The sequence below is a fragment of the Tachypleus tridentatus genome, chromosome 2, assembly GCF_004210375.1.
Source record: "Tachypleus tridentatus isolate NWPU-2018 chromosome 2, ASM421037v1, whole genome shotgun sequence".
Classification (NCBI taxonomy): domain Eukaryota; kingdom Metazoa; phylum Arthropoda; class Merostomata; order Xiphosura; family Limulidae; genus Tachypleus; species Tachypleus tridentatus.
Window position 1 is genome coordinate 100597327 of NC_134826.1, and position 15231 is coordinate 100612557.

The following is a 15231-nucleotide window of genomic DNA, read 5'->3' on the forward strand; positions in this document are numbered from 1 at the left end:
ATTGATCAAACTAACTGATTAAAATAGTATTATGTTTCATTTATGCTAATTGTTTAAACAACTGGAATAAATTTTAAATTTCATGTATGCATATTCCCATGTAAAGATTAATTTCAATATTCAACTTATTAATTATAAATGATAGTATATAAAGAAACACTTACGCACTCCATATAATAATGGATGTGTGTTGATTTTTAATGTTAAGTCAATTTCACCCCGTCTATTACTAATTACAGTTGTACGTCAGCATCATTAGTCATTACATTATATGAACAGCATTGAGTTTCATGACGATAATATTTTTATATCGAAATATTATTCCACAAAAGCACTTGCAGAATTGTGTACAGTTATCAATAATAGCAGTACCACACTAATAATGTTCACCAATGACAAAATACGTTCAAATAGTGTTAATTAATTTATTAAGAAATATTAGAATATTCTGGATTAAATATTCAATATATTTTGGGCACACTATATTGATTTCTAGGAAACCTTTTATTGTTGGTAATGATAGATCAACTTACCCATAGGTACACTTACACAGAACATGCACACAGCAAGGTATATACATATATATTTCAGTAAAAGTTTATAAACGACTCTAATAAGCATCTATACTTGCTACCTTAGTACGATTTCTTTATCCGTATATAATATACTTCCAGCATATTGTTTGACACGTCTAAAATCTAAAGTTTTCTTTTTTATCTTATGCTTCCTATCGAATGAACTGATACAGCGAAAACATAAAATAATTTGGATAAATCTCTGAGAAAATATTTCGTTAAGAAAAAGAAAAAAAAACATCTGGTCGTATTCATTAGTCGTCCAGGCACACCGTCCTGACAATCACCTCGGCCACAGAGTAAGGATCGCAATTTGATGAAGGGCGTCTGTCTTCCAAGTATCCTTTACGTTCTTCCGCAACCTGTCGAGGAATACGGATACTAGCCCCTCGGTTGGCCACGCCTGCTGAAAAATCATGAATGCTAGATGTCTCGTGGAGCCCCGTCAGACGTCGAGCATTATCTTTGCCTTCATTGGGGTCATAAGCGCGAATGTGGAACTCGTGCTTCTTAGCCAATTTTTCAATGGCCTGCTCGATTGCACTAATAAAAAAAAAATATTGTTTAATATCAATGTTTCAATACTATTAACGATAAGATTCAAGTTAATAAATGAATGTAGTCAGTGATGACGAGAAAACCCACTTGTAGAGAAAAGTATATATGTAAAAACAGCTGGTTTGGGTTGAGAAAATTTTTTATCCAGAGGAGCGAACAACGTTTCGACCTTCTTCGGTCATCGTCATGTTCACAAAGAAAGAAAGAGGTAACTGACCGATAGCTGACCACATGTTTGAAGGGGGTTGTGTAACTGAGTGTAGGGATGTAGAGGGCGCACTTAGATGTTTGATTATATTTATTAACATAGGTATAAAGGTGTTCCTTTGTATTAGCTAAAAAACAATCTTACAAAAAGAGACATTAATTCCATAAAAAACCTAAAACAAAATAAAAACATAAAAATTCTAAAAGCAGATAAAGGTAACGCTATAGTCATAATGAACACGAATGAATACATCCAAAAAATGAAGAACATTCTATCAGACATAAACAAATTTATACCAAAACGCACAAATCCAACAGACACATGAAACGCAACTAAACAAAATACTACTAAAAATGAAAAAAGCCAACACAATTTCAAAAACACTTTATTCCTACCTAAGCAAGACCGACTCACGCACACCACAAATATACAGCATCCTCAAACCTCATAAACCAGATTGTCCATTACGACCAATAATGTCCACACATGAATCGTTTAATTACAATCTTTGTAAATACATAGCATGGGCATTTTCCAAATATGTAACATCAGCCAGCTCATTCATCAAAGTCTCTTTTAATTTCAAATCTAAGCTTAATCAACTTAATTATAAAGACTTAATGGCCAATTTCAATGTTATATCCCTCTTTACAGAAGTCCCAACCGCTGAAGCCTACAAAATAGCCTTGGAACTCTGCATCCGAGACCCTAACCCATCAATAGACATTCCCAGCAACCAATTAGCAACCTTCATAAAATCCACATGATGAAGACAAACTTCATGTTCAACAACCACAACTATATACAAACAAATGACCTAAGCATGGGCAACCCAGTATCACCAGTTCTAGTCAATATTTTTATGACACAAGTTGAAACACAAGCAATTAACACAGCATTACATCCACCACTATACTGGTAGAGATATGTTTGTTTGTTTGTTTTGAATTTCGCTCAAAGCTGCTCGAGGGCTATCTGTGCTAGCCGTCCCTAATTTAGCAGTGTAAGACAAGAGGGAAGGCAGCTAGTCATCACCAACCACCGCCAACTCTTGGGCTACTCTTTAACCAACGAATAGTGGGATTGACCGTAACTTTATAACGCCCCCACGGCTGAAAGGGCGAGCATGTTTGGCGCGACGGGGATACGAACCCACGACCCTCAGATTACGAGTCGCACGCTTTAACACGCTTGGCCATGCCGGGCCTTTTTACATATAAATGAATGTAGTATTTCAGCTGTGGTATATATTTTTCTTTTTTTCTTAAGTGACAAATATTTCAACCTATAAAGTTATAGAAACCCTTACAACACTTACTCTAGTATAAGTTAGAAAGTATTATTAAGGTTTTCCTTTCAAAATCTTCATTCAGATTTAGTGTTTGCGCTTGGAGTGTTGTTTTTGAAACGCAGATGTGTTATAAGATATCATATTAAATATGTAACGCAAAAAATAAATTATGAGCGTTGAAAATTGTTTAAAACTTGCAGACTATCATATTATTCACACATAAAAACAAATCACAAGCTGACGTACGTTGCTCCAAAAACTTAAACTATTAAAATAGTCTTACAACTTTTATAAGCAATTGAAAGGAGAATCAAGTTATGTTGTTACGAATTATTATCTTTGGTGGTCTCAAGTTAAGCTACTTACGTTAAGCCGTCTTCATTTCTCATAGCCTTGGTACTGAAATTTGTGTGTGCACCAGCTCCGTTCCAGTCACCGGGAATTGGTTTGGGATCAAAAGACACGACTACTCCAAAGTCTTCAGCCACTCGGTGCAAAATAAATCTGGACATCCATAGATCATCTCCAATTGTAACACCCTCACATGGACCGACTTGATACTCCCACTAAGAAACAGTAATTTTCGTATCACATATCCGCTTTTTGGAATATCCTCTAAATATCTGTCAGTCGTTCATGCTTCAATGTTATGTAACATGCATTTGCATACTAAATATCTCAGGCTACTGTTATTACATTTATATTTTAAATACTTCTATTTTTTAACTTTTAATTGTATATTATTTTTAAATACCCGTTGTTTTAAATGTTATTTTATTTAGTTTCCTATTTTTCATTTATTTAAGTATTTTTAGACTTCTTTAAATCTTCTAATAACATGATAGTTTTAAACATTAACTTCTGTCTTATTCTGATCTTCTCTGTACTGGAAATTGCTCTCACACTTGCATAATGTTTCTCATGAGAATCTGTAATGATAAAACTAGCGTCATCGAAAACCATTCATTTATACACTACAATCCGAACTCATTTCCAGGTAATATACTTTTGCGAATCTACGGAATTACATCAAAATTTGGGATTTGATTCTCCGCACTGGGTACAGCAGATAGCCCAATGTGACTTTGATCTAAAATCAAACAAATTTTGTTGCGTACATTCCTGCAAAGTTACACGAAGTGTAGCTACATATATAAATATCAACTTTTTAGAAGTACTCGTGTTATTATGATACTATGTCATTAAACAGGGAACTGCGTAGATTAGTAGTTTCGTGTTTTCCACCCGCAGTCAAATGATTGCGAGGTCGAGTCTTGCTCGCTGTATCCTGCTGCGTTCTTGAAAAAGATCTTTACCCTAATAGTTTTAATTCACCTGCGATGTACTGGTATCCCGTCTTGGGTAACTGTGTCACCACCCGCTTGTCCAAATAAACGTGTAGTTGGTCGACACAAGTTGCTCATAATTGACACAAGTTACTCATGGTTGACACAAGTTACTGAAGATGTCATTGAGCAAATTAATGTGTTCTGTCACTTTATTAACTCTGAATGTTTTCACTTATTGCCATAAGATGTAATAATATAACACTACATTACGTCAGAATAGTCTAACCTGAACATCTAGACTAATATAATTTAAACTAGTATCAAAGATATTTGCTAGAGTTTACATTAATTGGAACGTGATGAACTAATAGATTGTTTTAAGCAATCAATACCCACATATAATTTCGAACCAAATATTTAGATACTTTCAATTATAATGCAATAATGCCTCAGTTTTTCTTTTTCGATTTAATAGATAATTGAACAAAATAGATATAAATTTGTCAAGAATAAATTCAGCGATGTAAAATCGGGAAATATACCACCATAGTTATTGGAGTAATACTAACAAAACAAATCTATTACCACACAATTTTTACGAAATTAACATTCCTTTTACTATTACTTTATAAATATGCTTATATAAATATTTCTTTTCAAAAAACCTTTGGAACTTTTCAATAAATGTGCAAGACTAAATGAAACACGTTTACCTGAGCAGGCATGACTTCTGCATTAGAGCCCCCGATGTTAATTCCAGCATACATACAAGCCCTGTAGTGTGCCTCAACGACATCTCGTCCATACACTTTGTTAGACCCAACGCCACAATAGTAAGGCCCTAAGATAAAAATTCGATTACTAATCATGTTTTTCTATGAATAAACCAAAGTTCCAAAAATACCCCTAGATTCTTTGGTGACTATTATCTTGAACAATAATGTTGTAAGCTCATTTCTTATCTGCGAATAACGTTTTAACATTAATATGTGAGTTGAAAATAGTGTACTAAATGGCTACCTCTTTTTAGAAACAAATAAAATTACAAATATTGATTCCATTCTCAAGACAATGTGGTTATACATTAGCACTAACGCAAGGAAACAATACTTGCAGAACATTGGTAACACTATGAATCTTCATTTTTTTATAATAAATTTGTTTAGAAAAAATGCACGTTCACTATTGTTCCGAACGAAACTAGCAACATAAATTGAAATATAACCATGAAACAAGTTCCTTACTACGTACCTGTAGATGTAGTACGCTTTCACCAATGTCAGATAATCTACTTTCGCGCTGCTAGATTGTAACACTACAGTTTTATTCATGTGAACGATGCTATTTAGCAATATTCTCCCATAAACTGCGTAATGGTTTATCTGTCAGTGACTTTGTTTATGTCTTTTTCAACAACAGAAATATTTTACAACAAAAGATTTATTCTGGAAGTACCTTGTGGTCCAGGAAAACCATTTTTTGGCCAACCAAAAGGATGTTTATCCTGGTCCAGCAGAGTGTATTCTTGTTCAATTCCAAACCACGGATATTCATTCGCCGCTTTTTCCATTGCCTCAACGCAAGACCTTCTTTTGTTAGACTCTGTCGGTTTATGGTTGTATTTGTAAGTTTCGCATAACACCAATTTGTTGTTACCACCGCGAAATGGATCTTTGTAGAGGGCGACAGGGTGAAGATAAATATCCGAGTTTGATCCCTCAGCCTGATAGGTACTGGAGCCATCATAGTTCCAGATAGGTAGTTCTGGTGATGTAACAAAGAAAATGAAAATGTTGTTATTACTTGACATTTAACTTTCGAAACTTTTCAAGCCATGTCGTGATTTAAAATAATAGCTTCTTAAGTAAATTGATCTTTCTTTCGTAATAGTACAATAATTATTGGTGGCTCTGTTTCTTAAAATCTCTGATAAAAATACATCACTCTAAGAATATAAATGAAATATAATCATATGGCTCAACTGTCTTTAACGTAATTTTCAATAAAAGTATTAACGAAAACCTTGAGAACTACTAAACACTTTTTTCTTCATTGATAACAACTTAAATAGTGAAACCGTTGTGATAATAGTATAATATATGGCTATAAGAATGAACTTTCTCCCCATATGTATAAAAAGAAAAAGTACTCACAAGAAGCTAGAGACGTATTAATGAAGAAAGTGTTTATATTTCTTTATTTCAGAAACTTGTACAAAGCTACAAAACGATTTTCTGCGCCACTTGTCCCTTATTTCGAGCTGATAGACTAGCAACTACTAAACAGTACCCACAGTCAAATCTTTAGCTGCTTTAATTGAATAGTGGGAAATGACCGCAACTCTTATAACGCACCCATGGCTCTAAAGTCTAATATGCATTTTTACGGAAAAGGGACGGGAAACATGGACAGTCAGGTCTATAGTTTGGCCTTCTAACCTGTAGAGCATGGTTAGATAATTGTTTAGTTCTGATAGCTTTTGATTAAACGTTTTCACAAACAGTTGAGAGAGATAACAGGTACCTTCAAGTAAAATACAAAGAACAAAGTTAAGTACAAAAGAAGAGATAAAAATTCTTAGGTTGATTAGGCGAGTGTTAGTGATATGAACTTCATATTTACTGCTGAGTCACAGAGGGCTCACTGTCTTATTTATATAGTAAATTTTATAATCAGAGAAAGATTGATTGAGATTTTATGGAAAACATACACATTATAAAATAAAGTAGACTGCGAATATTAATATTGTAAATATTTTACTTCATAGTTTATTGCATCACCTTACATTAAAAAGAGGTTTTGAGTTACATACCGTCCGGATGTTTCGGAACAAAATTTACAGTCCTTGTTTTAGCTCGTATGGATTCGCCAGTGCCATCTATCCAGATGTACATACATTGCACCTTATTATCAGGCTGAGGAAGACTAAGATATTTCATTAACGTCTGTTTGTTTAACAGAGAGGAATTTCCAGTAATCAGAGCCATATTTGTTACCTGTTAAAAATGAACAGAAATTTCAAATAGTAAAACTTCTAAATTAAGTAACATTAAGCTAAATGTTATTTGAAGTGAGACCGCAAAATACTGTGACAATATGTTGATGCTAAGCAAAATATTTAAAAGAAAAGATAAAAAAACACTAGTCTTAAAAGTGTTTGTCTACAACTAAATTATACAGCAAAATACTCGAAAATTATGTAAAAATCAGCTTCCAAGCCTATACTCATAAATGTGTGTACAATAAGATACTAATAATATCTGTTTATAGCAAAAAGGATAGCAACAAGAAAAATAAACGTCTGTTTGCTTTTATTATCATATACACAGAAATTCTTTTAACACTGTTATAGTTCTGGCAAGTGAAGTTTAACTGCTGTTTTGAAATCGGCAACATCTTTCTTTTCATTAATCGTTTTTAATACCTAATAGAATCGAATAAACTGATTTACAATTTTGTCATGTAGCAAGCATTTATACTTTGTGGTTCAAGAAATTAGTACAAGGCCAACCTTCTTTCAGAGTAAGACAGGTCCTCAAGGACATTTTATATCATTCCTATTACTCCATGTTTGTTTTAAAAATTAACAAATAACAAGAGCAATAAGGTATCTATCAATATTTAATTTAATTATGAATTATCAGTATGTTTGAGACAGGTCTTCACATAAAGAATAAGAACTCATTATAGTCCTTGAAAACTAGAAGAGGTAACGAAAAATAAAAAATCATTACTTTTTACAAATTGCACTAAAATACTTCAAATAATAAAGTGATATTCTCTATTTAACTTTCACATTATACTAATGTTTAACTTGCTATATATGATAATGTTATTTAATCACAAGGTTAACCTCAACAGAATCAGCACAATATATCAAACCTTCGTCTCTAGGCAAAGGATCTTACTTAATGGATGCTTGATATGCGAACGAGGGAAGAATTCAGCGGACAGATAACTGTATTATTCTTGTCCTTCCACTGCAGCTTTTGCTTTTAAAGCAATTGACGACACTATAAATGTTGCGAGGGCATTGATGGAGGGGGAAAGATTTTATTATCACGTGACTTCATTTCCGTTTCGCAACTGGTTCTTCGAAAATTCGAAGTTTCTTTAGAGCATATCATATGAATGTGAATGAGGGAACTGTTCTAGTTCAAATAGGCACATTTTATTTTACACATGTTTAACTTTAAGATCGAGGTAAATAATTTGAAATATAAGTTAAAACAAATTACGATGAAATTCATTGATTTGCTGCAGAAGTTTTACAACGTTGTTCTTAGATTAAGTTTGGTAGAAAGACGGTGAAAAGTGGTCGCAATAACTGTTATAATACAGAATTTGTAAGTTTTATTAATATTATTTTTAAAATAAATATTATACGCAAAAAATTATATCTGGTTATTTCTTGATAGATTTATAATAAAGTAACAAAAAGAAAAAGTCGCTCTATCTTATAACTAGTTCTGAATCTTGTTATACTATCTTATGGTACATAAGTACACTTTTATGTAGCTTATATTTACATAATAGTGAAATATTTTATAACAAATACGGATTACAAAAACAACGACACCGCAACATCTCCTAACGAAATATAATCAAACTTAACATGAAGAAAAAAATTGTAATTCGACTTTAATTTGAACGTATGCATATTCATATACAACTTTAATTTTTTCTAACTTTACTTACATTTATTGAAGAATTAATAAGAACAAATGGAAGTATTAAAACACAGTAATTGTCTATAACGTATGAATATTTTGATGACAATCTAAAACACTGTATACAGGGATGCTAAAATGCACATTTCGCTTTCTAAAATATTTTAGTTCCCTTTTATTATTTCATTCCTATTTTCTCTCTGCATTCTTTTACCATTAAATGCTTTTTGTAAACTCTCAGTATGGATTTGCTCTTTAGTAAAATACTCAATTTTTACCTCATCTCATATATATAGAAATTTCTTTCGCACTAAGTATAAACTTCGACTGCAGGAAAAACGGTAGAACTATCTTATTACCATAATAATAAATAAAAAGATTGCCCACACTCCAAATGACAATAAAGTACAACATAATTAACACAGAGAGCGTAAACATTAATGGTGAAATTAAAGAGAAAAAAAACGAATATTGAAAGTTTTCAGGGGAACAGTGTGTGTGTTTTCTTATAGTAAAGCCACACCAGGCTATCTGCTGAGTCCACCGAGGGAAATCTAACCATTGATTTTAGCGTTGTAAAATCTGTAGACTTACCGTTGTACTAGCAGCGGACCAGGGAACAGAGGAACAGATTTTGTTGTATAGATACACCATGCTTATTATAGTTTGTTGGAAGAGAAAAGACTGGGCTTAGTTTACACTTGTACCTTCAAGACAATAATATAAATCAAGTAGCAAAAACATTGTGTGTTAATTGCGATAATAATTACGGAAAATAAAATTATATTTATTAAATGCCAAAAATAGTATTGATTTACATTATATTATAACGCAGTGTATTTGTATTCGTATTTTATGATTGTTCAACAATACAAGCTAGGATAAATTAAGAAGTATAATATCAAAAAGAAGAAGAAGAAAGGAATGTTTGCCAACCTTTAGGCACTAAACGAGGTTTATCATTTGTGTAGCAGGAATACAGAAAACAGTATGTCAGAATTTTAAACAGCGTTTCAAACTTTTTCATTTAATCATTAATATTTAGGTTTTTGTTATTTCATATATAAAATACACCTTTTGTATAATATTGCATAGTATATTACTAATTTGTATGTATTTTGCATATTTCATAGAACCAACATCGTCCTAATTATTCAGAGCACCAATTTTAAGTTTAACTGATAATTGGGGTAAAATCGCAAAATCGGTTTACATGTACAACAAGAAGTTCACTTACCTAATGTCTCTGTCTCGTAGAGGATGGTATATTAACAGTATTAGTAATTTGTTTTCTCTTATGAGGGTTAGTCTTGTGGATAGAAAATCTAGTTTGTACACTTTACTCATAGATACGAATTCTTTTACCCCTGAAATGAGACTATACCGCAATAATTAACGCATCCTCTATTATAAATCGAAAATATAGTGTGCACGTGATATCAGTTGTTTCATTCGCTATCTATGTCCGCGTTGCAAAGACGAGTCGACGTTTCATTGGACAAAGCCACTTTTGCACGCTTCGAGATTGTTGCCATGCGCATAGCAAACTTCCGATCGCAAGTTAACAACGAAATTCTTCCTGCATTACGCTACAGTGGGACACAAATCAATAAATTCGAAGCCGGTACTCTTTGTTATAACATTATCTTTGGTTGTGAATGTATATATCACATTACACCCAAACGATTACTCCTCAGCTGTTCTAAATATTTATGTGTTAATTTAAACTTCCATTTTGACACATTAGAAATAACCTGAATACTTCAGCTCTTACCGTTCTATCAAAATGGCTCAACGACGATATGTTTGTTTAAGGCCTCCGTGTTTTCGATACTCAAATCTTCAGTTGAACTCAAAATTTTGATGCTGCTGGTTGTTTATAATTAAATATTATGTAAATAGACATCATACCTGGACAAACACTATCTGTGTGTTTTATTATTATAGCAAAGACATATCGAGCTATCTGATGTGCCCACTGAGAAGTATCGAACCTTTGATTTTAGCGCTGTAAACATATAGACGTAGTGCTGTTCCAGCGGGGAATGAAACCATTTGCAAAAAATGTGTTATTATAACATATTTATTTATTCTAAATCTGAATATTTAGAGAATATTAAAATGCAGAAAGCTATTATGATTTTTCAATTTAATAAAACCCATATTTTAAACACTTACTATAATGGAATTTCATATTTACTATGAGCTCGTTTCACATTCAAAAATTTTAAAGGTACCAATTATCAAAGGAAAAGACAGATAACATTTACACACGCTGCTAAATATGAATAGTTGATCAATAATACATCTGGTGTTTATGTGTTACATATTGTAAATATCTGCAATAAATGAGAAACTTGGGTGCAATGTCTTAAAGATACTGAGTTGTTTCGAGAACTGCTGCAAAATATTTTATACGGCTAAGAAGTGTTAATTTTTTAGTAATTTTAAAATCACAACAAGTGGGATAACTTTAAGTTTATTTAATAATTAAAATGTAGTTTATATGAAACTATATTTAAGTGAAGCGGAGAAATAATGGCTGAAAAATATCGGTAAAGCTAAAAGTATTTTAACAGTTAGATTGCTTGTTTTGAATTTCGTGCAAAGCTACACGAGAGCTATCTGCGCTAGCCGTCCCTAATTTAGCAGTGTAAGACTAGAGGGAAGGTATGTAGTCATCACCACCCACCGCCAACTCTTGGGCTTCTCTTTTACCAACGAACAGTGGAATTGACCTTCACGTTATAACGCCCCCACGGCTAAAAGGGCGAGCATGTTTGGTGTGACTAGGATTCGAACCCGCGACCCTCAGATTACGAGTCGAACCCCTTAACCCACCTGGCCATGTGGGGCCAACAATTAGTCCTTAATTTTCAGGAAAAACGTATCAGAGTTATTGCATTGATTGTGCACTTTTATTTACAAATGTTAAATTTTGCACAGATATACAACTTTAGATGCAGACTATTTTTTGACATAGTTCCAAACTGTTCAATTATCTTGTCAGCTAGTACCGTCTCTTAGAGACAGACGATCGAAAGTATTTTCCCATCTGAAATGTTTGCGACAACAGTTTCAGTAACAAATGGCTTCTAATGGTTCAAAATAATTGCATGAATGTGAAAGTTGTCATCAGCACTTAGTAAAGTCATAGTTAATCCTTTCATTAATTGGCAAGCAAAGTAGTCATTAAAACGACCACATAAGGTTTCCTATTATTTGACGTCCATTTTCTCCCCTATTTACAGTTTTATGTCCTTGTGAAGAACTTTAAAACTGAATTGACTCTTGTGAAGTAAAATGATATTCAATATTATCACTTAAAAAGTTTTATAATGCCCATTTTGAGAAAAACTCTGCCTCCCCATTTTCTTGATCATAAGCCAAAATGCAATAAAGTGTAATAAAACATGCAAAACTCAACTAGTCTGATCACAAAACGTTTAAAAATTATAAATATACTCCTTAACTATCGTACTGATATAATTTATATGAATGCGCATACTCCAAATAAAAGTAACAGCATGTACCCAATTATTATTCTTGTGTTATTATTCTTATGTTATTGTAGATAGCTGATTCGTTTGATAGTTTATACGTTTACGTGATTTTTACATGCTCAAACACAGAAGCGCTTAAGTCATATACACATTGGCCAAAGTACATTTTCTGCCAGGGAACACGAATAAAAGACTGATATCTCCAGCTGAATCAAAATATAAATATATTGGTGTAGCTTACAGCACTGGTCCAGATGAATTGATCAATTTTTATAAGATTGGTAGGTAAAGTTGGGAGGCTCAGGCCGAAATTAGGAAGTGCAAAGTAAAATGACACCAGGACCTTCGAAATAACTGCAGCAAAACAAAGTTCCCAATCTGTTTGGAACAACTATTTGGATTTTACTCTATCATTCGCATTAAGCATTTCCAAGATGAGTGATGTGAGTTGCATTCTGTGATATGAGCTGCAAATTTCAAGCTCAAACATATCGTCTGCTACTTGTATACATTAACATTCCACTATTGAGTGGGGTTGGTGTTTGTTCATGACCTCGGTTATGATACACAGTAGAAGATGATGATTTTCTTTGATCTTTGATGTTATTGTGCATAATGAGCTACGCTGTGGTAAGATTTTCAGTTTGCACTGAGGTAACGATCTGTTTATTTATATTCGAATCTTCTAGGATAATACGTACCAATGGTGGAACAAATGTTTCGTGACATCTTGTTGTGAATGAACCGTCAATTATAAATAATTCACGAAACAAGTTTTAAGCATTATTTTGCTCTCCAGTGACATAGCTGTATGTCTGTGGACTCACAGAGCGAAAAACCGGGTTTTGATACCTGTGGTGGGCAGAGCACAGATAACCCATTATATAATTTTGTGCTTAATTCGAAATAATCAACCAATCAAATAATCAAAAGTAGTATTTTAGCTTCTTGTGCTAAGCAGATAACAACAGTATCAATGTTCTAGTTAAAAGATTGACAGAATCAGTAGAACATCTTTGTTTTTGGAATAAGTGTGAAGACCAGAAATGTGTGACAGGAACTTCTCTTCCAGTTGAGTTGAATTAATTCTTTCTCTTTGGAAATTTCCCAGACGTTTCCGTCGCAATTTATACATTTTCACCAAATCACTTAACTTTTGATAGTGGAGTACGCATCTCATTACGATTTTCTTTAACGGATGTTAGAAGTTTGGCAAATTTAGTTATCCTTTAGAGTAAGCTGTATAAAGATTAAATCTTAATTACTGTTATTCATTCAATTGACGATATAAATGTCACTCCTAACCCTCTTTAAGAAGGTGTGTGAGGCCCGGCATGGCAGGGTGGTTAAGGTATTCGACTCGTAATCTGAGGGTCGCGGGTTTGAATCCCCGTCACACCAAATATGCTCGCCCTTCAGCCTTTCAGTGGAACTATTCGTTGGTAAAAGAGTTGGTAGTGGGTGATGATGACTAGCTGGTTTCCCTCTAGTCTTTCACCGCTAAATTGGGGATGGCTAGTGCAGATAGCCCTCGTGCAGCTTTGCGCGAAATTCAAAAACAAAAAACGAAACAGAAGATATGAACTAAAGTAAACAATCACCTCTTTCAGAGAAGAACCGTATTATTCTAATGTGTTACTTCTAAATTCTAAAATATCTAAATTCATGTATATTTTTATATTTTCATTGTTTTTAGAAATCTACTGCTAACAGTTTGGAATCGGAGCTCCGGATTTTAAGTTATAAGTTCTTAACCTTACGGCTCAGCTAACGAGAAATCAATCGAGAATAGTAAGTTATGTGTTTCGCATTACTAAAGTATTGTTTTATTGTACTGGTTTCATGAAACACAACTCTCGAAGCCCCATTTAACCATTTTTAATTCACACCCGACCACACTGTAATTCCATTCCTTTCTCTTTAGAGTATATCTTTTGATCTTTCATTAATAATCTTCTACATGGTTAAGCTGTTACATACTAAATTAACTATCAGAACTATAATGTCTAATTATGCATTATCTTGTACAGTATACTATAAAAATGTATTTCGAAGTTGTGATCAAGATTCGTCTTTTATGCAGTGAGATAATACTTTTATTTTGTTTTGTTCATATATTTAATCTATATCTTTTAGGTTTGTTTCCTATTGGAAAGCCTGTATATCTGCAGACTTACAACGCTAGAAACTGGGTTTCTATACCTGTGGTGGTCAAAGCACAGAAATCTCATTATGTAGATTTGTGCTTAACTACAAACTGAAAAACAGCTTTTTAAATTTCTAGTGATCCCTGCTATGCCTTGGCCCAAAAATAAACTTATTGAATGGCTAGGGAGAGATTCAAGTCAAAGGAATAATTTGCTTAACCTTAATTGCAAATTGGAGGGACATCCCAAGGACTGATCATCTGGCAATTGATGTTAAGATTGTAGTTTCTTAATAAACAGCTGAGAACACCATACAGTAAAAATTAGTTTTGGGTACAAGAAAAATAACTGATCATTGCTGGATTCGTGATTTTTTCTTGCAAAGATCTATTTATTTTACTTTTTTGAGTGCTATTTTCAATTTCATTCTAAAGTTGCTATAAAATAAGCTGCAGTTTAGGAAAATTACAATTTTTAATTTGTTTTTATTACGGTTAAATTTGCTTCTATATACAATAATGCTAGTATCAGGCCATTATGGTACATTTTTGGACTTGCTAATGTTGAGACTGCAGTCTAACTCCAGTGTGCTTGTGTACGTACGTACAGTCACACAATATCATGTATGACCATTTACTTTTGAGAGCATACTTAGAAATGATAACTTGCCAACGGAACTTTAATTTAAGATAATAAGTTTTGCGTGTTTGTGTTTTATTATAGCAAAGCGACATTGGGCTATCTGCTGAGCCCACCGAGGGGAATCGAACCCCTGATTTTAGCGTTGTAAATCCGTAGACATACCGCTGTACTAGCGGGGTACGTAATAAGTTTTAAATATATTTCTTAAAAATAAAATTTCTTTAAATATATTCATTGATAGATAGTCAGAGTAAATTATTAGTAAAGAGATAACAACCAAACTAAAGCTTTGACTCCAACAAACATTTTACCAGATTCTTAAACAAATTTGGATATTCAATGAATAAT

The 15231-nt window shown here is 33.0% G+C and overlaps 1 protein-coding gene across 3 annotated transcripts; it reads right to left on the reverse strand.

Annotated features, from left to right (window-relative positions):
• Positions 1–485: 485 nt before the first annotated feature.
• Positions 486–9982, reverse strand: LOC143244693 (glutamine synthetase-like). Of its 3 annotated transcripts, none has more exons than XM_076489806.1 (6): positions 9829–9982; positions 6734–6917; positions 5377–5685; positions 4635–4762; positions 2999–3198; positions 486–1118 (listed from the first exon to the last, which is right to left on the reverse strand). In XM_076489806.1, the coding sequence occupies exons 2-6, from the start codon at positions 6906–6908 to the stop codon at positions 830–832; spliced, it is 1101 nt and encodes a 366-aa protein (XP_076345921.1). In that variant the 5' UTR covers positions 6909–6917; positions 9829–9982; the 3' UTR covers positions 486–829. The 3 variants fall into 3 exon arrangements, with proteins under 3 accessions (XP_076345921.1, XP_076345922.1, XP_076345923.1); XM_076489807.1 differs by lacking the exon at positions 9829–9982 and adding an exon at positions 7830–7976; XM_076489808.1 differs by lacking the exon at positions 9829–9982 and adding an exon at positions 7804–7917.
• Between the last annotated feature and the right edge of the window lie 5249 nt (positions 9983–15231).

Bases quoted from the DNA above. Each gene is read 5' to 3' on its own strand.
- LOC143244693 (XM_076489806.1), bottom strand. From the start codon at position 6,908: ATGGCTCTGATTACTGGAAATTCCTCTCTGTTAAACAAACAGACGTTA. The intron at 5,686-6,733 runs GTATGTAACTCA...TTACATCACCAG, and splicing joins TGTTCCGAAACATCCGGACG to AACTACCTATCTGGAACTAT. The intron at 4,763-5,376 runs GTACTTCCAGAA...TTTTTATCTTAG, and splicing joins TGGTTTTCCTGGACCACAAG to GGCCTTACTATTGTGGCGTT.